The sequence below is a fragment of the Carassius gibelio genome, chromosome A12 (genome assembly GCF_023724105.1).
Source record: "Carassius gibelio isolate Cgi1373 ecotype wild population from Czech Republic chromosome A12, carGib1.2-hapl.c, whole genome shotgun sequence".
Taxonomy (NCBI): Eukaryota; Metazoa; Chordata; class Actinopteri; order Cypriniformes; family Cyprinidae; genus Carassius; species Carassius gibelio.
In genome coordinates this window covers 11,728,287-11,750,633 of record NC_068382.1, presented here as the reverse complement: position 1 = coordinate 11,750,633, position 22,347 = coordinate 11,728,287, and the positions used below count along the sequence as shown (strand labels likewise).

The window sequence follows — 22,347 nt, the reverse complement described above, 5'->3', positions numbered from 1 at the left end:
TAACTTACTTTTCTGCTTGCGTAAGCATTTTAGCAATTTCCTGCCTTCTATTGCAGGCTAGTTGAGGCATTGCTGAGGGGGGTAACTAGTACACGCATTCTGATATTTTTCATCGTATACAGTAGTGTTTCAAATATATACATTCCAGGTTGTTATTTGAAGTCACCATGGTTCAGACCAGTAAACAATTCTTTCAAAAAAAAAAAAAAAAGAAAAAAAAAGAAAGAAAAAATAAAGAAACGAGAACTCTGGTCTGTAATACCTACATACTGACTTGAAATCTGATATAAAATATTGGATACTTCCCTCATTTCTGTACACACGTGACCCTGGAACCAAAAGTAGTCGTTTGTGCTCTGACTGTATTCTTCCGCTGGCTGTACCTAAAAAAGTTTAATATTTAATGTTTTAATTTAACGTCCAAACAGTTAAATATTTATATTTAATAATGTGTGTATCTATATACTGAAATACAGAAAAAGCATTGGTATATTCATACAATACTTCATTCGTGGAACTACTTGACACAGCGTATGAATATGTTGACTGAACGTCACCTTTTTTTTCAATGGGAAGCCATGATGGAAGTTTGAGACTGTAACAGAGGAGAAGCGACGGAAAAAGATCCGACTGGATACCGCTCCTACGTGATATTTAAATATCGAGTTTTTAATTTCTTGGTGGAGGCTGTCACCTTTAATTTCATGTGTTGGAATTTGGACATCGCGGATTGTTGCAATGTTCGATGGCTTTTATTTTTTTAAGGATGGGTAGACGAGCTAGCGCGCTAGCCGTTGAAGCTAGCGGCTAGACGGAACGCGAGCTGAGCGCCAGCGAGCGGGGCTTTGACAACCGTTCTTGAGGTGGAAGTGCACGGAGAGGACCCTCTCTCCGCTTTTCCGTTCAACCACGGCGGCTACGGTGCGACCAGAGACTTGTCGTGCTCTAGAAATTCTGCAGTTCGAGACGTGGGACCTTGCTTCTCTTTTAAACCGGGGCTCGTCTGAGCTGAGGAGGGCATTTTGGAAGCCGGGCCTGTGGTGGTTTGGAGCGAGGCCCTTGATGAGAGAGCCACAGCAGACTCCATTCTAGCTAGCAGGGGGACTGCGAAACGAATAGGGTATTAATCGACCGAAAGCAACAATACTCTCTCACACACTAAAAACCTTAAAAACTCCTGTCACAGCCATGGCTGCGATCATAAAAGAAATTGTCAGTCGAAACAAAAATAGATACCAGGAAGATGGATTCGACTTGGACTTGACCTGTATCCTCTTTGATCAATCAAATGTCCCTGTTCTGTCTATTGTGTAGAAACCAATGTCTGCAGTGAAGGTAATGCTTTGTATCTTGTTCTAAATCGGGATATCTCTGACGTTTCATCAGAGAATACAAAGGTTTATATATATATATATATATATATATATATATATATATATATATATATATATATATATAATATTTTTGATGCAGAAACTATTGTCACTGGCACCTAGTCGGCGACTGGAGCTTGACGTGATCTAGATCTATTATTATTATTTGTGGCTGGATCAAGTCGTAGCCAGCGCCGTTTAGATTCATATCATTTCTCAATTTAACCAGGTTAACGAACATACAGTGGATCAACAGCCCGCACGCGCATTTATTTCAGTTGTTCTGGGCAAGTTGCATGTGCAGTCTACAACTCAAGTAGCTCCATTTAGTTTGTAAAATGTCATTATTTTCCCTTATGTAATCTGGTCCATCGACTGACTGCTAATCGTAATCTAGCACACAAGACGCGTTCATTTCCACTTGAGGCTTTTTGCACAAAAACTGCATTTTGGGGATTTAAAACAAAGGTTCGTCGCGTAGAGGTCTCGCTGTCTTATGTAATGCGATGGATTAGATGAAATGCACAAGCAGTGTCACACAAAGAGCAATTGCATCAGCTGCTCGCAGAACATACATCTCGTGCTCAATTTGGTGTAGTTTTGATTGACGATAAATGATTCGGTTCACACGCTTGCGTACAAAAGGAAATGCTTTAATATCTGAAGTAGGCTGTGTCTTTTTCGTATTCGCAGGAAGGTATTCGTGCAGTCCTGTTAAGAATGACTCCCTCTGTAGCGCTGTATTTTAGAAACGTCACTGATGCCTGCTCACAGTTATGTGCAATGTGTCAACGTCATTTGTGTTTTTCAAGCACCGGTATTGTATGCATGTGCATTGATGGTTTTGTGATTGCTTTTATTCAGGTGCATTATATCATTGCAGATGAAGTGCAAAGAATAAGAGATTTGATTGCTTGTTTTATTTCAGCAGTATTCAGTGTTATTGGAGATGCTCCTGATGAAACATTAAAACCAAACCTGACGTTTAGATGTAGTCCAGTTCACCTCACTGTCATGTTCGTTGTCCTGTAATATACAAAAAGGCAGGTTTACCAAACACTAAGATACAGGGCTGGAAGGACAGTTAGAGGGCAGGATCAAATCATTGAAGAGGTGCATTTATTTCTCTGTATAGCACTATAACAATGGCTTTAGGAATCTGGTAGGCCTTGGTGGATGTTTCATGAAGAATTTTGAAATGTAAAGTGTATTTACACTAAACAAGGATGCAGTTTTGCTTTAAATCTAGTGTATTACATGAGTGGCCTGTGAATGAATTGATTGCATGGATATTGATTGCAGGGGCTTCGATGGTGTGTGGGTTCATGCATTGCGAAATGCCATGGACTCATTGTATTTAAAACACACTGTGTTGAAGTAGAATGTAGGACTCTATTCTTTAAGTTTCAAAGGATAAATATGGAGAATGATTTCATTCTTTCAGACTCTTTTTCACGTTACTGATAACATGAGACTGTCTCAGTGTCAGTGCATCACATTTATATCTAGTTGTTTGCTTGTGTATGGCATTTTTAAAAGAGTAATGCATCTGTGTTATTGATAAAATATCTGGATTGATTGAGTTTGACCAGATCACTATGATCTGTGTTTACTGGATGCAAGTAAATTTGTCAATGTGTTTCAGACTTTAAGGATCAAATAATTTTTCTTGCCACTGAACCATTAAAATTAAAGACCAAATATATATATATTTTTTACATGCATATTTACTGTTTCATGGAGATGTGGATATTTTTAGACATTTAAAAATAATTTAAACTATGATTGTCATGGGAAATTAGTGAAAAATCTACTTTATTAGACTTCTTAGACCGCTTTAGATGGTAAACATTTAAAGACCTTTTATGGCTTATCAGAATCACATAATTTCTGAGCTCGTATCCATATAGCGGTCAAAAATTTTTTTTTTTCTTCTTTGCTGAAATGTCAAGTTTTCCAGAAGTGAGAACCACATGCTACACCATCTGAGAACACAAGACGACGTTGCTTACCGTCATCTAACCAATATGTTTTTTTTTTTTTTTTTAAAGAGCATTTTTCATCAAGTTAACAAGGTAGATTTAACATCTAATATTTTGTTGTATTTTCCAGACTTGATTTAAACAGTTGTGAGTCTCTTTGTGATATAATTGCTTTGCCAACAGTTTGTCTGCCACTTCAGGGTCTGATTAGATCATCTTTGATTATAAAGGCCTGCATATGTATGTCGGACTGAAGAAGTGATGCACTCGTTATGGAAAGGTGAGGAAGGAAAGTAATTCCAGACTGGGCTGAGGCACAGTGTGATTTATTTAGTGCCCCTGTGTGGCCCTTTGGGTTAGAGGTCTATGCATTGGTCTCTTACAGCGAGAGCCATCTGTTCTATATTAACCAGAATCCTGTTATCTGAGCTCTCATTGCACAACTAAAAAGTAAAGCGCTAATTTTCTCCACTTAAACCGGGGCTTGGTGTTTCTTTCTTTTCCTGCTCCTTGTGCCATCATTTAAATGCTCTGCATTGTTCAACAACCTTGCCTCAGCGTTTTGGAAATGTGTTTTACTAGTTGTTACAATTGTGTAAGGCCAGGAGCCAGTGGACTTTCTAAATGGGTTCATATTTAATCAGATGATTGTAGTGTTGTTGTTTTTTCCTTTCTCGTCCATATCAGTTTCCCTAAAAAGAGTCTCTAGATTTCCTTAACTCTGCTGTCTAGATATTTATCCGAACATCATAGCTATGGGCTTTCCAGCTGAAAGACTTGAAGGTGTCTACAGAAACAACATAGATGATGTAGTGCGGTAAGTATTTGCTTTTTATATTCTTTAGAAATTTTGTCAGTATAACTTGGATCTGTGAGTCTCTTTTAACCTTTACAACCCAGGTTGTGGCAAAAAAAAAAAAACGAACAAATCTGCTGTGATATTTACAGCTATAGGCTTTTCACACTGTATTTAAAACCTCTGAAATGACCTGTTGCACAGCTTTATCAGTTTGCAGTGAAATGTGTAACTAATGTTAGACTGTGTCATTCAGTATGCCATTTCACAGTCATATGAATAAATGCTTTTGTGATTTCAATTGCTTTACTTTAAATATTAGCCTTGATTGTGCAGAAAATGTTTAAAATAATGGTTTTATGTTCCAATCACAGTTCTCACATTTTGTTTAGACATTAGGTCCTAAGTGACAAGCACTAATAATTGCACATACGAGTTGTGTTTACATGCACATTCAAACTTCTCAAAAACGTTTCACCTAATTCACAACACATGCCTATACAGAAGGGCTGAAATGATTAGCTGACGTTATCGACAAGCATCTGATCATAGCGATGTGGAGGTTTGCACCAGCTCTGCAGTTCTGCACTTCAGTAAAGTCCAGTCACGTCACATTTATGTGCATAGCACATTATACATTAGATTGTTTTAAACCAAGCAGCTTTGCAGAATTAAACATGATAAAACTGAGTCAGTGTCACAGTTTCAGTTAGCATTACTACTTTAAATAATTTTTTTAATTAAAGCGTAATCTAGCTATGGACTGCTTTGATTATTGTAACACTATAAAGTGTTTTAAGAGAGATTAAGGTCTGTATAAAATAGTTGACCAAAAATAAAACTTATCTCTTGCCTTTTATTTTTTTCCATATTCATATAACTTAAAAAAGAAGTCAAAATGATGAATTGGTCAGTTCCTTTTTCATACAGTTAATTAAATGGTAAATGAGAATATCTATAATCTGATTTTGTGAGCCATATACATTTATTTCTATTGTAATAATTGTAATTGAATGATAGTAATATAATTGTTTGACATTTTCATGAGCTGAAGTGATTAATTTTAGTTTTTTTCAGTTAGAATATGTAGAACTCAATATTTTAACTAATTTCAAAACTTGAATAATCGATCAAAGATTAATGGTTGAAATGGCTTATCATTCTAATAATCGTTTGATTAATCGTTTATCAAAATAATTTATTGCAGCCCTAGTATACACATGAAATTATTAACCTTGTTCTAAATGAACAGATGTGTGCACAAGGGTGGTCATTAACATTTTTTTTACAATCTATGTAAAAAAACCTATAAGACATCAGTTCATCTTCTAAACACAGAACCTGTGAGATCATCATCCTGCCATTCCACCAAAATTGACACATCTAAAAGTTCAGAGTGTTATTGTGGGAAAAAAAAATATATGTATGTATATGAAAAAAATCTATAAAAATTTTCTGAGACATAATCACTTTATAATATGATTTTATAATGATTTATTAATTTTTACATTGAAAGGTTTAATTTTTGATTTTTATTCATATATAAACATTGATCAATGCTAATGGATAAAGCACATCAAATATTGTAAATGGAAGAAGCAATGAGGTTCTCACATGTCAGGCAAGCACATTTGATCTACTGCAAGAACCAGTCTGGTTTGTTCTCACATTTGAAGCAGGTACGGCTGATTATTATTAGGCCTGTCGCGATAATTAAATAAGTCAAATCGCGATTATTTGATCTAACAACTGTGATTATTGTGCTTTTTATACGGCACAATGGGGAGTCATACACCAAAAGAAATAGATGAGCACCAGTTTGGTTTTCATGCACTGTATAGCCTATATCATCTGAAGCCATTCCATATCTTTATGTGAGGGACAGAATTGTATTTACATTGTTAAATTTAAGTTTACAGAAATTGATCTTCCTTCTGCTGCAGCTGTCAGTTATTCTCCACTCAGTATTCAAACAGCTTGTCTCGTTCAGTTATGACCATCAGCACAGGAGAACTCTCTCCAAAATTATATGTTCCCATTATAATACTTGATGTGTAGATAAAGGTCTGGTTTCTGATTCGCACAAAAAGACATCTTGCTGGAGTTCATTGCGCTCTCATTTCTCTTCTCTTTGTTTGTACCGTGTGGAGTGCAGCGCACTGCGACTCCATTTCTGCTTCAAGTGCACCTTTCTGCACCCTGGATGTGCATAAGAGCTTTGTGCCCTCTGTTTGAAGCATTTCACATGATCAAAGTTTTGCAGACCGAAAGATTATTTTAAGCCTTTCTTTTTCTCATTATTTCTATCTTATTTTCATGGATGTATTTTGTAAGAATACAAATAGTTAACAGAATAAACATGATTAAATTGTATAATGTGCAGCACCAAAGATTTTTTCACAATATTATTTTTGCTGCTAAATTCTAAAAGTCAGCTAGTTTCATTTCATAGTTTATATATTTTTATTCAAATTTAGTTTTCTCTGTAATGAGCTAGATAGTATTTAATGGGTTATGATTAACAAAGAGTTTTAAAAAAAGAATGATCATTAGTTCCACACAGTTTTGATATTCTATAGTGGTGTAAAAAAAAACAAAAGCGCTGGTGTTGGATCAGCCGATTCTCTAATTCGCCAAATCCATAAAACAAACAATTAATCTCAATAACCGTGACTTTTTAGACAATTAACCATCAGCCAAATTTCATAACCGTGATTTGTGACCGCAATAACCGTGTGCATTGATCAATATTTCTGTGTGAATATAAATTTGTATTGAACTTCTCAATTTTGGTGCAGAATCTCTTGAAGCATCAAACATTTGGTGGAATGGATTTTCAATGGAGTGACAGAAATGTCTGGTTTCTTGATTTATATCTTTGTGTTTTGAAAATGAACAAGACTTTCATTTTTGGGTGAACTCTTCCTTTAACCAAAATCAACCTTGATTGTCTGAGGATTGTCTGAGAAAGTAATTGTTGTGCTCTTTCTGCAGATTCTTGGATTTGAAGCATAAAAATCATTACAAGATATATAATCTGTAAGTGTATTTAAATAACTTTAGTTCTGTAAAATGCCATTTAGAACATGCTAGAACATTTCTTCCATTTTGCTGTTAAAATCAGACAAGCTGCAATCTTGTTAAATTTAATATTAAAGAAAAACAAGCTGTTTAAACATTGTGAATGGAGGGCATTGTCATTGCACATAGGTCTCTTATTTAGCTGTGAATGTTCTGTTGGTTTTTGCATTGTTTCAAAGTTCTTATGCAGAAATGTGTTGTGTTGAACTTCTGTACTCATCTGTTTCTTTTGTATTGTTTAGATGTGCGGAAAGACATTATGATACTGCCAAATTTAACTGCAGAGGTAAGCTACTTGAATTGCTTAAATCTGCCATTTATAGATGATTTTGAAATGTTGTAATGAAAGTCTTGATGAACCCTTTATTTTCTCTTGCAGTTGCACAGTATCCATTTGAGGATCACAATCCTCCTCAGTTAGAACTTATTAAACCTTTCTGTGAAGATTTGGATAAGTGGCTCAGTGAAAATGACAATCATGTGGCTGCCATTCACTGCAAAGCTGGAAAGGGACGTACGGGTGTCATGATATGTGCATACTTGTTACACCGAGGCAAATTCAAAAAAGCACAAGAGGCTCTGGACTTCTATGGTGAAGTTAGAACCAGAGACAAGAAGGTGACGTATATATTTTTGTATAGAAATGTAAATCACAAGGTTTAAAGTTTTGATACATTTTTAAAGTCCATGCTGATGTGTACTTATGTAGGTGGGCATATGTGTTATTACGGCGATGATAAGAAAATGTAAGTCCTGGTGGATAAAGATCTACTGACCTACATCATTTCCCCCCGAGTATTCAGTGCCCATCCACTTTTTTACTGGCCTTTGTTCCGACAGTATTTTTCTCATAAAGAATTAAATAAAGTCTTTGTTAAAGAGTTGTATACCAAGAATCAAACCAAGCAGCTACGAGATGAATCACAACCTTACAAACTTGGATTTGAAGCAAAAAAAAAATTTTCTAATATCAATCAAAAAGGCAAAGGTACCATACAAGACTGTGTACTTTATTAAGGGAAAGATCTACAATCCTATGAAGCATTGCAAATGACCTACTGAAATGAAAAGCAATGGCGAAAAATAAAATGAATGATTTTAAAGATGTTGATTTATAGAAACAATATTTTACTTTAACTGCATATATATATATATATATATATATATATATGTGTGTGTGTGTATATATATATATGTATATGTGGGTTTTTTTTAACCAAGAATTGTGTTAAATGATTACTTTAAAATGTATTTGGAATAATATTGCAGATGTCATCAACAGATGCATATACCATAAATGAACAACCTTGTAGATTTATAACAAGTCTTTAAAGGGTTTGTTAATAATGTGTTGTGTTGTGTTGAGGCCGCAGAGAAGATGTTTGCATTAACACTACAGGTTTGCTTTATCACAGGGAGTAACTATTCCCAGCCAGAGGCGATATGTGTACTACTATAGCTACCTTCTGAAGAATAAGCTGGAGTACAAACCTGTGGCCTTGCTCTTTCACAAGATGGTGTTTGAGACCGTGCCTATGTTCAGTGGAGGGACTTGCAGTAAGTGAGCTCTTTCTTATATATTTTTTTTTCCTTTCTAGCAGTGTTGTTTATGCTTTGTATTGTCATCCGTTGCGGGCTATTTGATCTCACGTGCTCAGGTGAGACACATTAGTGTTTACACCAGGTATTACTTGCATCTTGCATGTGTCTGCTCTGAAAAATATGGACTTTTTGACCTTTTGTGATTTATTTTCTTCTAAAATTATATGTAACTGGCAATGTTTAAAACTCTCGTTTTAACTTGGTACATGGTGGATGGGTGAATTGGAGGCCCTCGTAAGCATTATTGGTTCCCATACAGATGCGACATGAGCACATGCATTTCTAACTGCTGGCAGTTTCACATAGGATGTGCCAGTCAAAAAGGAGTGTGTTTCAATGAGATGCACATGGTAAATCACACCCAATTCAATCGATCTCTATTCTGTTGCCCAGCTCTGAACTTCTAAATGTAGACAGTTAGGCATTAAGGTATTCCTAACATTAACATCATCACTTTCTGTAGCTGTTTTATAACTGAATTATGAAATGTGCTTTAGTGTCACATGATCCTTCAGAGTACACTCTAAGAAGTCTGTGGAGCTCAGGAAACATCTCTCATTTTCAATGTTGAAGACAGTTGTGCTGCTTTATATAACTTATTTTATTTTCAAGATCCTTTAATGAATAGAAATTGATTCGAAAGACCAGCATTTTGTAATGTGTAAAAAACAATAAAAAACAAACATTTATTTTAATTTAACATCCTGTGTAACTTGGCCTTACCATTCATTGTGGTTTCATTGAAAAATATTTTCCCCTCATTTATACGTGTGATTTTGTGGCATCCACTTGAGGTCAGATCAGCTCCGACATTAACACCCCCACACACACAATATGTGTGTATATATACGTAATATATATATATACGTGTATATGTATATGTATATGTATTTTTTTTAACCAAGAATTGTGTTAAATGATTACTTTAAAACAGGGGCGATTCTAGGATTTTTTCAACTGGGGGGCACAAGAGGGGCCACGATTAATACAGAGGGGCCAATCTTGTGTTGTTTGAACTGTATATCCAAATCATTTCAAGAGTTCAGTAACCTTTAAAATCAGTAATAAACAGTGATACCCTATTATATTTTAATAGCAGTTATTCACTGCTCTTAAAAAAAAAAAATCAAATACAAATTGTATTAACTTTTCACTTTACAAAAGTGAAAGAAAAACTGTAATAAATAAAAGAATCCAATGTATGAATAGTGTACAACTCACAAATAATAATAATCAGAATAACATTAATAATTCATAGAAATAAATACACAATTAATTAATTAATATAACTACTATAAATTTAATATAATTTCATAATATGTTTTTGTTTATTATCCACGTCCCATTCAATTTGCATAGCAGCAGTTGCAGTAAATTTGCATTGACGAATAAACAAAATCTACTTATGTCAAGGCTAATTAATCTTGAGCATATTGATTTAAAAATATCATATATCCATACTTTGTTAGAAAGCTACTTGTTCAAAAAGGTAGCTTTAGTTTAACATGTAAAATATGTGGATCCTATAAAACAGCAATCGCGGAGCACCATGGTGATTTAGAACGCCAACTGAATTTATTAGGAATCTACAGATGCAAATAGACTAAAGGTGTAGAAAAATAAAGACCTATATGTGTATTTTGGACTTTTTTTTCACCACAAGTCTGAAAGAAGATATGTTACTGAAGACAAACAGGCCCAAATCTCAAAATTGACCAGTAAAAAAAACGATGTTTTTGCATGTGTCCAGAGGTGGGTAGAGTACCCAAAAACTTTACTCAAGTAAAAGTAAAAGTACTAGTCTTGAATAGTTACTTGAGTAAGAGTAAAAGAGTATCGGATAAAAAATCTACTCAAGTAGTTAGTTACTTTGGGTCATATATACGGAGCCTATTTTTATTTAGATATATAGATAAATGTATGTAATGTGTGTGTGCGTGTGTAAATGTATATATTTCATCAGCCTTTACTGCAATTTATTATAAAACCCTGTCTGTTTACTTAAGTAACAGATATAGGTTTCATGCCATAACATATTTTTAATACGACTGACTTTATATTAAATGTGAATTTAACATTGAAAGTTAATGTGATATAAATATTGCTACTAATCTTTCATTGTTCAGAAAGAGAGCAAATAACATTAACATTATTAAAGATCATTTTCACTGACAGTCTAGATTTCAATCACTCTCAGAAACTCCCATTAAAATCACTGAAACTGTTAACACTGTGAAATCAATATCTTAATTATAGATTCGTACACACATCTGCACTTTGTTGTTTCTGACGAGAGAATTCGCCAGAAAGAGGTATTCAGTCAGCGAGCGAGTGAAGGAAGCACCGGCATTTCAGCGATGACTCATCGGAACACCTCTGATTGGCCAATGCATTCAAACGAACCGTGTGTGATTGGTTATAATGCGCAACGCTGTAAAACGCATCTATCTCTGGCTCAGCGCCAGCAAGCGATCACAGATCTGAATTTAACAGCTGATGATATGACTTGCTGAACGTACTCGCACCGGTGTGATTGAATTAAAATTAATACAATCTTAATCGGCTATTTTTTGTCTTTTGGAAGCTGCATTCAACTTGACTCCCCTCTGTTATAAGCCACACACGTACAACAAACTACTGTCATAGTGGTATCGTGTACTGTAATCGAATGTAGCCCAAGTTATTACCTGTTAAACAGTAGACAGCACACGCGGTGTTCATCTAATAAGGATCTCCATCGCAAGCAAATAATAGCCTTTGCAGATTTGCTTTCAATTCAGTGCAGTTCCATAGTCCCGTTTTCAACGCTGTTGATGCTAAACGTTACAACTCTGAGTGAACCGCTTCAGACGCTCAGTGCGTGAGGCAGGGAACTGAACGAATCATTCAAACTGATTCATGAACCAATTCACTCGTTTGCCAATTGGTTTGATCAAGCCTTTGAACAGAATTGACTCAAAAGAATGAATCATTGGCGAATGGGCATCGCTCATTGCCCAGAGAAAAGTAGACGGCGCGTTTGGAATAAACTGAAGCATTTATAACATTTATTGCATTAAGATAAAGTAACGAGAGGGGCGTCGCTCACAGTAACGAAGTAAAAGTACAGATGAGTTATTTACTAAACTGAAAGATTATAATTTGAATTTGTGAGTGACAGACAAGTAGAAATGTGGGGGCACACTGGGGGGCCAATCAGTTTTCAGGAGGGGCCAGTGCCCCCATGGCCCCTCCCCTGGCTACGCCACTGCTTTAAAATGTATTTGGAATAATATTGCAGATGTCATCAACAGATGCATATACCATAAATGAACAACCTTGTAGATTTATAACAAGTCATTGTGGTTTCATTGAAAAATATTTTCCCCTCATTTATACGTGTGATTTTGTGGCATCCACTTGAGGTCAGATCAGCTCCGACATTAACACACCCCCAGCCCCCCCCCCCCCCCCCCCACACACACACACACTTCCTTCTCCTGTATAATAACTGCCGAGAGGCTGCTTTAATAGGCAGGGTTCACAGCTGCTCGTGGCTTTCCTTTTTGCTTCAATTCCTGCAAATTCACACTCCTGTCTTTTCCTCTGCACCTAGACATTTAACCTTTATCCAGATGTACCTAATGTACTACCAGGGGTATTCTATGTGCTTTAGCCAAATAACTTTGACATCTTTAAAGAAAAGTGGCAGGAACATGTTAAGAGTCTTTACTTTGGAGTGCGAGTTTGTCCAGTGGTGCTGCAGCATCCATGTCTCTCTGTCTCTGACTGTACCTCCTCCGGGCCCTATTCTGAACACATTCTTGGTGACACTGACCAAGACATCTGTAATGTCTGTGATGTGTGATTTTAGAGTGTACCTCACAACTAAAGGGCTTCCCGGTGGTGTTGCACTTATGGTTTCCAACATAGTCCTAAGTGGCCATTAATATTTTAGTCCAGCCCAGTCCAGCTCTGTAAAAGCTGTGTTGCATGAGTGTGTGTGTTGTGTTTTAGCTCTGTTTAAATGTTTCTTCCCCTTATAGTGCCCTCTCTTGCTCTTGCTCTGGCCAGGCCACTGGACAGTTTTTAATCTCCTTCTTTTTCTCCAAGGGGATTCTGCTGTAAAAAGCAAGAGTGAGCAGATTCCACATGGGTTCAGAAAAACCAATTGGCATTGGGGTAACATCAGCTTTTTCTAAAATGTTTCTCATTTTCAGTTCTGTTAGCCTAGCCAGTGTTGCTCTGTAAAATGTGTTTGCCTTGTAGAAGTAAATGCCCCTAACTCCACTTTTGGTGGTCGTTCGTAAAGCCTCGTTTGAGGGAGATGGGAAGCGTGGTCCAGGGTCAGCTGTTCTCAGAATAGGGCCCTTAGCGTGGCACTGTTATTTTGTCTTTTCTGTATCAACATTTCTGCTGTTTCTATCCTGTTGTTTTCCTCTATGCTTTTTTGTTTTATGTTAACAGATATGCATAAGCTCATTGAAAAATTTTGGTTCTGTTGCACAAAGCTGGTAGAGCAATTACACATTGATTTATCTTGCAGATCCTCAGTTTGTTGTGTACCAACTGAAAGTGAAAATCCACACATCTAATCCAGTGCACACAAGGCGAGAGGAGAAGTACATGTACTTTGATTTTCCACAGCCACTGCCTGTGTGCGGAGACATCAAGGTGGAGTTCTTCCACAAGCAAAACAAGATGCTGAAAAAGGTACGTGTGAGTTCCCAAACAGCCTAAAGTGTTCTTCTAGATCATCATTGATCCTCTTTACTTTATTGCTGCATCTAGTAGTCAATGTAATGTTTTTATGTTAGTTAAGAGTGAAGATTAAGATGCATGTTTACTTCAGAATTTCATGCAGTTTTGTTATAAAATTTTATACTAAGAGTTGGGTGGTATGTCCTAAATCTTATTAAAGTTTAAAGAATTTATATCATGGTATCAGTATAGATCACAATATACTGCTCCTACTTGAAATTCAACCCAAATGTTGTTTTAATATATGGAATGTTATGGTTTATCATTTTTTTTAGAAATAATATAATCATATTTAGTGATAAAAGTGCTCTTAATGCTACAAATGGAGTGAAATGAAAATGAATGAATACAAATGAGTACTTAATATCAGTTTATTATAACTTTTATTTTGAACTTGATTAAAGCAAAAGATAAGATTATTCATAACAAATGAGTCTGGAATCCGTGCCAGAATGACTTCTTACAGGGTTGGGCTGTATGACAAAAATCTTATCATAGGTTGAGTAATTATGTAGCACAGTAATGGTGTATAATTATGTAGTTATTTTTTTTTTTGGACATTGAGCTTAATGTTACATAACCATATAGTAATTTCACTCTCACTCTCACTCTCACTCTCTCTCTCTCTCTCTCTCTCTCTCTCTCTCTCTCTCTCTCTCTCTCTCTCTCTCTCACTCTCTCTATATATAAAACTATATAGTGACTTAAATACTTTAATGAAAGGGTTGGGTGTAAACCACAAGCTGTATCTGAGATTCTTAATTATGTCTTTAAGTCTGGCATCAGTACAGACACTACAAGGCAAATCTCAACTGACTAATTGTTTATTTCCTTGTAAACTGTCCTATTGCTCAACACCAAATTGCTCAGTATGGACTATAAGGCTGTTCTAAACGATAACATTATGAATTTCTGAAAAGCTGTTTTGAAATAATTGTATTGTGAAAGAGAGATACAAATAAAAACTTTTTTAAATGAAGCCTTTAGGGATGCTCTAATGACAGTTTATTTCTTAACCGAAAGTAAAGATCTTGACAGATTAGTTTAAATGGTTTAAAAAGTATTAAAAGTATTTTATTTAATGCTTGCTGTATGTATAAGGTATGCTATATCCTACATATTTATTAACCCATGGGAAAAAAAATCAACCCAGGGCAACACTTAAAATTTTGCATGTTAAATTTAACGTATGTGTCACAATTCACAATCTCGTCTATTTGTATTTTTATTTAATGCAAATTTATTTTTTTTAATCGTAATAGTTAATAGTTAATGTTTGGATAACAAGGAGCGGTTGTTGGTCGGAAAAATTTACCGAAATGAGCATGCCTAGAAGCCTTATCTTATAATATGATTTGTTTTCTTTTGTATTACACTCCTCAATCTTAGCTTATTTTTATATGTTTTTGTTAACCAGGATAAGATGTTTCACTTCTGGGTGAACACCTTCTTCGTCCCTGGACCAGATGAGAGCTCAGAGAAGGTTGAAAATGGAGGTTTAGTGAAGGAACTGGATGGAAACCAAACCACAGAACGGGGAGAGAATGATAAGGATTATCTAATCCTGACTTTAGCCAAGAACAACTTGGATAAAGCCAATAAGGATAAAGCCAACAGATACTTCTCTCCAAACTTCAAGGTGTGTTAAGCAATTTTGCTCACCGCCTTCCAATTGCTGTTCATTTAAAGGGTTAGTTCACACAATTATGTTATTAATAACTCACCCTCATGTTGTTCCAAACCCGTAAGACCTCCATTCATCTTCAGAACACAGTTTAAGATATTTTAGATACGGTATAGTGTCCATGTCCAGAAAGGTAAGAAAAAAACATCTTCAAAAAAGTCCATGTGATGTCAGAGGGTCCGTTAGAACTGCATCGAAAATGCATTTTGGTCCAAAAATAGCAAAAACTACGACTTTATTCAGCATTGTCTTCTCTTCCGTGTCTGTTGTGAGCGCATTCAAAACACTGCAGTTTAGTGATATCCGGTTCGCGAACGAATCATTCGATGTAACCGGATCTTCTTGAACTAGTTCACCAAATCTAACTGAATGGTTTTAAATGGATCCTTTTTTTAATGTGGCTGACACTCCCTCTGAGCTCAAACAAACCAATATCCCGGAGTAATTCATTTACTCAAACAGTACACTGACTGAACTGCTGTGAAAGGAGAACTGAAGATGAACACCGAGCTGAGACAGAAAGCGAACAAAAGATTAACTCGTTCTCGAGTAAAGCACCGTTTCTGTCCGACGCGTCCGATTCGAGAACCGAGGAGCTGATGATACTGTGCATGTGTGATTCAGCGTGAAGCAGACTGACACACAGGGCGTCTGAACTGAACTGATTCTTTTGGTGATTGATTCTGAACTGATTCTGTGCTAGTGTTATGAGCCCAGGTAAACCAAAGGCTTGATTCTTTTGCGCTCAACGTAATTGAGTCATGACAAATTACGTCATTACGTTGAGCGCAAAAGAATCAGTTAACCGTTTTTTTCAACAGGTTTATTGAATCGAACTGTCCAAAAGAACTGGTTCCCAGAAAAGAATCGAACTTCCCATCACTACTGGTGATCCGAAAACCGATGCAACCTGTCTTGACTCAAGAACGAGTCAATCCTTTGTTCGTTATCTGGCTCGGCTTGGTGTTCATCTTGAGTTCTCTCTTCACAGCAGTTCAGTCAGTGTACTGTTTGAGTAAATGAATTACTCCGGGATATTGGTTTGTTTGAACTCAGAGGGAGTGTTCGCCACATTAAAAAAGTTAGCACCTAAAGTCATTTGCGGATTAATGCTTATTGGAGACGTGAACAGTTTAAAACGATTCAGTTCGATTTCGTGAACTGGTTCAAAAAGATCCGGTTACATCGAGTGATTAATTCGCGAACCGGATATCAGTACACTGTAGTGAACGCGCTCACACAGACCCGGAAGAGAAGACAATGCTGAATATAGTCGTAGTTTTTGCTATTTTTGGACCAAAATGTATTTTCGATGCTTTCAAAAAATTCTTACGGACCCTCTGAAGATGCTTTTCTTACCTTTCTAACCATGGACAGTATACCGTACATATGTTTTCAATGGAGGGACAGAAAGCTCTTGGACTAAATCTAGAATATCTTAAACTGTGTTCTGAAGCTGAACGGTGGTCTTACGGGTTTTGAACGACATAAGGGTGAGTAATTAATTACATAATTTTAGTATTTGGGTGAACTAACCCTTTAAAGTGTTAAACTGGTGGTATGCTCATTCAAAGGTCAAATGTTCAAAGCTACAAGTATTCAAATGACTAAAATGTGCGCTTTTTTTATTTATTTTTTTTCTCTCCCATTAGGTAAATCTGTACTTCACAAAAACAGTGGAGGAACCATCCAACTCGGAAGCCAGCACTTCTACGTCTGTAACCCCGGATGTTAGCGATAATGAACCGGACCTTTACCGGTATTCGGACACAACAGACTCGGACCCTGAAAATGATCAGTATGATGAAGAACAGATTACTAAAGTTTGAAATATTTTTATGGGAAGAAAAAAGAAACCATATGTAATAGAGTTGTATAAAGGAGAAAACTTGAATATGAACTGAAAGCAAGTACTTTTTTTTTTTTTCTTCAAGCTGAATTAGGACACACGTCACACATATGCACCAGATGTAGGGACAAAAATGCTGACCAAATTTTTCTTTTGTTCATTCACCCCCCTCCATGAAGTATCAACACTGATGTTTTGTGGAAAACCGCGTCAGTAGCGATTATGTAAATACATGTTCATGCCGTAACACAAGAAAGGAAACCCACTCAGGATGGGGGATTCGTTATGGGAGAAATTCAGTGGAGATCATAATTCGCTGCTTCATCAACCCGTTGAACCCTAGGCCAGTGCTTTAATCAGCATTCATGTCTCCATGTCAGTCCTTCTCTAGTCTGTCCTACCTACTGTGAAACCCTTCTCATGCTGCTGGAAGGCCGCCATGTGTCAGTCTGGCTCTGTTGTGCAGTGGAAACTAGCCCTTAGTCTGCTTTCATCAGTACCACTACTAGAATGGAGGTGGTAATGATTCTACTAAACTACATGACACCTTGGCAGAAAACACAATATTTAGCTCCACCATGTATTATTATAATTTTTTTTAATGCAAATATACACACAACACAACAGGGAAACCAGTGTTGCAATAATGTTGATCGAAGGTGTGCATGTTATTGGAATCAGTTTCCATGTTGTTAAATAAATAGTATACAATGTTTTTCTAAAAAAAAAAAAAAAGGGTTTCTAAAGTCATTTACAATTTGATTGTATTTGGGAAGGAGATATTGCCATCACTCTTTCTTCTGCAGATGGGATTTTAATCTATAAAAACAGTCATTCAGTGACACTTCATTTATATAATTCATATGTTTCCCTTTCAAAATTGGCACTTGTTTAAATCAGCTCTCACAGGATGATTTTGTTGTCTGTTTCACTTCTTGAAGGCTCAAGGTAGCGTCAGTGGTCAAATTCTTCTTCAGTATGTTTTTGGGATACGGATCAATCTTGCTCGAAGGCTCTGTGGTTCACTACAGCGATCTCTGGACAGATCGGGTTTGATGGTGTACAGCATCTCGTGTAATGCATGTCAACATGGAGAAGCCCTTTTCTGAATGTATCAACCTTGGATGCAAGTTTTGATTACATTTCAACAGCATTTACATAGTTTGTCTTTCTTCCTGGCTGTGTCAGACATCAGATCTTTGGCTCCCTATAACATATTTGTAGCCTTATCGTGCATGATCTAATGAAATCTGGATCATTTATCCAGCAATGGTGCTTGCTAAACTGTAAACTCAATGTATAGTGCAGTCATTTCGGAGCAAAGAACCTCATGGTGCAAGCATTCAAACGCACTTCGGTGCGTGTCGTAACTGTTAGTCGCACTTTGATGTGCATAATTAGTTTCCAACAATTTGATGTCCCTCACTAGCTAGAGATCTTTTTTTTTTCTTTTCTTATTCTTGAACAGGCCTTGTTCCATTTGGAATGAGCATAGTGCAGCTACGGATTTTACACAGTCTTGTGCTTGCTTCAGAAATATTAAAGCCCTATATATGAGAATATTTAAATGTATAATTTTCTTTTAAGCATGCCAAATTTTTTTTTTAAACATCTGGCTGTGGCCAGACTAAAAACAGAGAGGGAAAAAAAAAAACCTTTCTCAGTCTCTTGGGCAAGAATCTTCACTAAAGGTAGTGAGTAAGCTGCCTTTCTCGTACTGTTAACGTTCAGGCTTCACTCTTCTCACCAGCCCACTATACACACCGTACATCTCGCCTTCCTTTAGAGAAAGAAAACGTTTCCCTGACATGAAGAGGAGACTGGGCCTTCCTTTATGAGATTGTACACTAACCAATCCAGGAATAAAAGCAAGCCTATCAAGGATTCGCATTTTGTTTACATTTTATCACATCACTGAAAACCTGCCAAAATTAAGCTTCATTTTTTTTTTATATTGTTTTCTTTGTGTTCCGAGGAGGAGGCGGGGCCCACGGGAGGTATTCTTTGCCTTACTTGAAGTTGACAATGCTTACTCTTCTACTGCTTTGATACCTACCATTCTGCCCAAGCACTGACTTATTTAAAGCTACTATAATAGAGCAACATATTGTACTAGACATTTGCACTGTTACAGGTCTTTGCAGGGTTTCAGTCAGCGGTCCAGTGTTTTTTTTTTGGAAATGCTTCACAGCAATCAATAGTAGTAGAATAGAGTTGAAATGAAAAGACAGTAATATTGTCTCTGCATCCCGATAGAATCAAATTTTTCTATTTACGAAAGTGTTCATTCACATTCTGGCAAAGACCCTCTGCAGGTATTCCCCAGTCTAAACATATGCTGAGATGTTTTGGATGTTTAGTGGTTTAATGTGTCACATGATGAACTTCAATTGAAAGAACTCAAATCAAATATTCTGTCATTTACTCACCCTTGTGTCTTTCTGAACCTGTATGATCAGAAAAGAAGATATTTTGAAGAATGTTTCAACTGATTTTGTCCTCACAATGAAAGTCAGTTGAGTTCCTCTATTCACTATTAAATGGACAACAGAAATAGAAGTTTGACGTACAGGTTTGGAATGATGCTATAAAAATCATTGAAGAATATTTGACAAAATACTATTTCAGTCTTAATTTCACATCTAATTCATTGTGTTACATGCTGTTTCTTAGTAGTTATTTGTGAAATTGCTTAAGAGATTTTTAGCACAGAAGGGGTGAGTAAATGACGAATGTTCATTTTTTTTTAGCAAACTATCCTTTTAATCCTCAGATTGTCTCTTCGACATGAGATGCATCCCTAGACATTTTGATAATTTAGCCACAGTACCTTGCGCAGACCTTCAGACATCTTGTACGTGGCACGGGTGTGTGGAGCTCACAGGCAGCATGAAAAATGTATTTTCAGCTTTCATGAAAAACAAAACGTCATCGAAGGTGCCAGTGGATATGTTTCACATCACACTTTCTTAGCTGATTTGTGCAATATGTTATGATGCCTGTGATTGCCACAAAGTGCCTCTCGTTAATAGTTGAAAGTTGCTTTAAAGACTGTTAGGACATCACGTCATGTGAGCGGATAGATGGGGTGGTACTGTGCACTAAATCGTCCAGCTAGACCTGCAGCAGGGGGCCCTTTGGACTTCAGCCGTGCTCCATTAGAAATCATTCTTCTCCCCAGAGGGTTTTTTACGTTCACGTAAACGCGGTATATTTTCAAGTCTCTTAAGAAAACAGCCTTACTCCGTTTCAGCCTGTTCAGATACTATTGTGCTGTGCAACAGTTGCTCTGTGTGTAATGCCTATGCACTGAGAATACACAAACCAACCATGTATGAAATATTGTACAGGTAATCATGTTGCTCCTACAAATCACGTTTGTTTGTAATTGTATGTGTAAACTGCCCTTTATCTTAGTGTTATAAACTCCACATAAATCCAATAAAGTCTCAATCTTGTCCGTTCGTTGTTTTTGACAGCATTCGATATTTGCGAATCTGAATTCGTAGTTGCATAGTATAGAATTTTTCACCCCCCCCCCCAGCATTTGTCAATTACCACAAGAATTAATTTGGCTTCCTCATTCTCAAGCTTACGAGAAGCAATGATCAAGGTTAGGTTGAACTTGCAATGTATTCTTCAAATTCTTGTATGAATTTTTTGAGTTTTAAAGCTTTAGTAAGTTTAGTAAGTGATGTTTTCACACTAAAATCATGTTATCATATTATGTCTTGTTTAAACTATAGAAGCTGTGTTTACTTTTACACAATTAAAGTTGGCCCCATTCATTTCCACTGTCTCAGTGTAACAGATGTTTAAGAATTGCTGCTAATCGGTAAACGTATTGAACTTGGAATATTCCATCAAGGAACCCTACATTGAAGTGTACGTTCATGAACACAAATCATCACTATTCACTGAAGTACATGTATACTGATGAAATGATTGTCTCACTCATATGAAAATACCATTGGGTAATCTAGTCTTGCTTTTCCTGGCCAAATACATCAGTGTGATGCCTGTTTTTCTTGAGTAGGGTATAGGTTTTTTGCAGCTGCCCATTAGCGCTCTAGTACAGGCTGAACTCATGATTTCAGTCTCATGCCGAAGGTGCTTTTCATGTCAGCTGAGAAGAAATACAGGAAAACGAATGCAGTTCTGTTTTCTCTCTCTCTCTCTTATTTTAACTTCTCTAAAACTGCTCTTGGGGACTATTTAGATTTTCTCAACAGAATGAAGAAATGTTTATAATCTTCTGTAAATAAACTGCCTTATGGGAGACTAATTTGTGCCCAGAAAATAATCTTGATTTTAAATATATCTCTGTTAAGTTTAAAAGGAGATCCAAGTAAAAACCCCAAAGCACACTTGATCTGTTAATGACCTCTGATTTCCCCTCCTATCCTGTTATCTATTAATAAAGGCCTCTGTGTCAGGCCTACAGGAGCCGTGGAGGAACCGCTTATATAACCTGCGTGCATGAATCTCTCTCGTTTCAAAGAGAAATTGGTTTAATGTACAGACTGATGAGCTTGTCCTCTTCACCTCTGAACTCTGATAGCACCATGTCCGCTGTTTGATATGAATGTGGCATGACAAACGCCTTTAAGAAGAAATCATTTGAATTTAGGATTTTATTATTCAAGGTCAAGGTTTTCATCGGTTTATATTTTTCAGTTCTTTGGCTGAGATTAAGTGCTATGTTAAGTAGATTATTTAAAAAATGTATTAATGAGAGGTTTTCACCCTGTTTGGGACGTGTCACTCAAATAAGCTGCTACTCTGAGATATATAACATTATTAGCATGTACTAACTTTATTTGTCTTACGCCATTAGCTAATTGGTTTTGTGTTGGTTTAATAATAATAATAATAATACAATTACAAAATCAATGTACTATTCTTTCAATACACAACCCTCAACTCTCCAATTCTGAATACCCCAGGGGTCAACTTGATATCAATTTGACATCAAATATTCAAGACTTGATCGAGATGCTACAGGGTGAAACAGGCAGACCTGATGTCAGGGCCCTGATCATCAGATGTAAGTAACAGATGGATTTGAAGTTCTGCTTTTCTTTGCAGTGAAGTTGAGTGAAGCTCAGGGCTGTGCCGCAGGTACCTAACAACACCAGCAGCAAGAGGAGCATGACAGAACCGCCTCCCACACGCTCCTGCCTTAGTAACTACAGAGAGGGACAAACTGGGGAAAGTTTGCTTAAAAAAAAAAAAAAGTG

General features: G+C 36.5%; 1 protein-coding gene across 2 annotated transcripts; it reads left to right on the top strand.

The window, feature by feature from the left end:
- The first annotated feature begins 553 nt into the window (after nucleotides 1-553).
- LOC128025117 (phosphatidylinositol 3,4,5-trisphosphate 3-phosphatase and dual-specificity protein phosphatase PTEN) lies at nucleotides 554-20,565 on the top strand. Of its 2 annotated transcripts, XM_052611155.1 has the most exons (10): nucleotides 554-1,267; nucleotides 4,088-4,172; nucleotides 7,146-7,190; nucleotides 7,475-7,518; nucleotides 7,612-7,850; nucleotides 8,648-8,789; nucleotides 12,927-12,995; nucleotides 13,360-13,526; nucleotides 14,992-15,213; nucleotides 16,911-20,565. In XM_052611155.1, the coding sequence occupies exons 1-10, from the start codon at nucleotides 1,189-1,191 to the stop codon at nucleotides 17,085-17,087; spliced, it is 1,269 nt and encodes a 422-aa protein (XP_052467115.1). In that variant the 5' UTR covers nucleotides 554-1,188; the 3' UTR covers nucleotides 17,088-20,565. The 2 variants fall into 2 exon arrangements, with proteins under 2 accessions (XP_052467115.1, XP_052467116.1); XM_052611156.1 differs by lacking the exon at nucleotides 12,927-12,995 and having other exon boundaries at nucleotides 555-1,267.
- Nucleotides 20,566-22,347: the final 1,782 nt, after the last annotated feature.

Coding starts and splice junctions, on each gene's coding strand:
- LOC128025117 (XM_052611155.1), top strand. CDS start 1,189: ATGGCTGCGATCATAAAAGAAATTGTCAGTCGAAACAAAAATAGATAC. Junction 7,519..7,611: donor TGCCAAATTTAACTGCAGAG/GTAAGCTACTTG, acceptor TTTCTCTTGCAG/TTGCACAGTATCCATTTGAG. Junction 7,851..8,647: donor TTAGAACCAGAGACAAGAAG/GTGACGTATATA, acceptor GCTTTATCACAG/GGAGTAACTATTCCCAGCCA.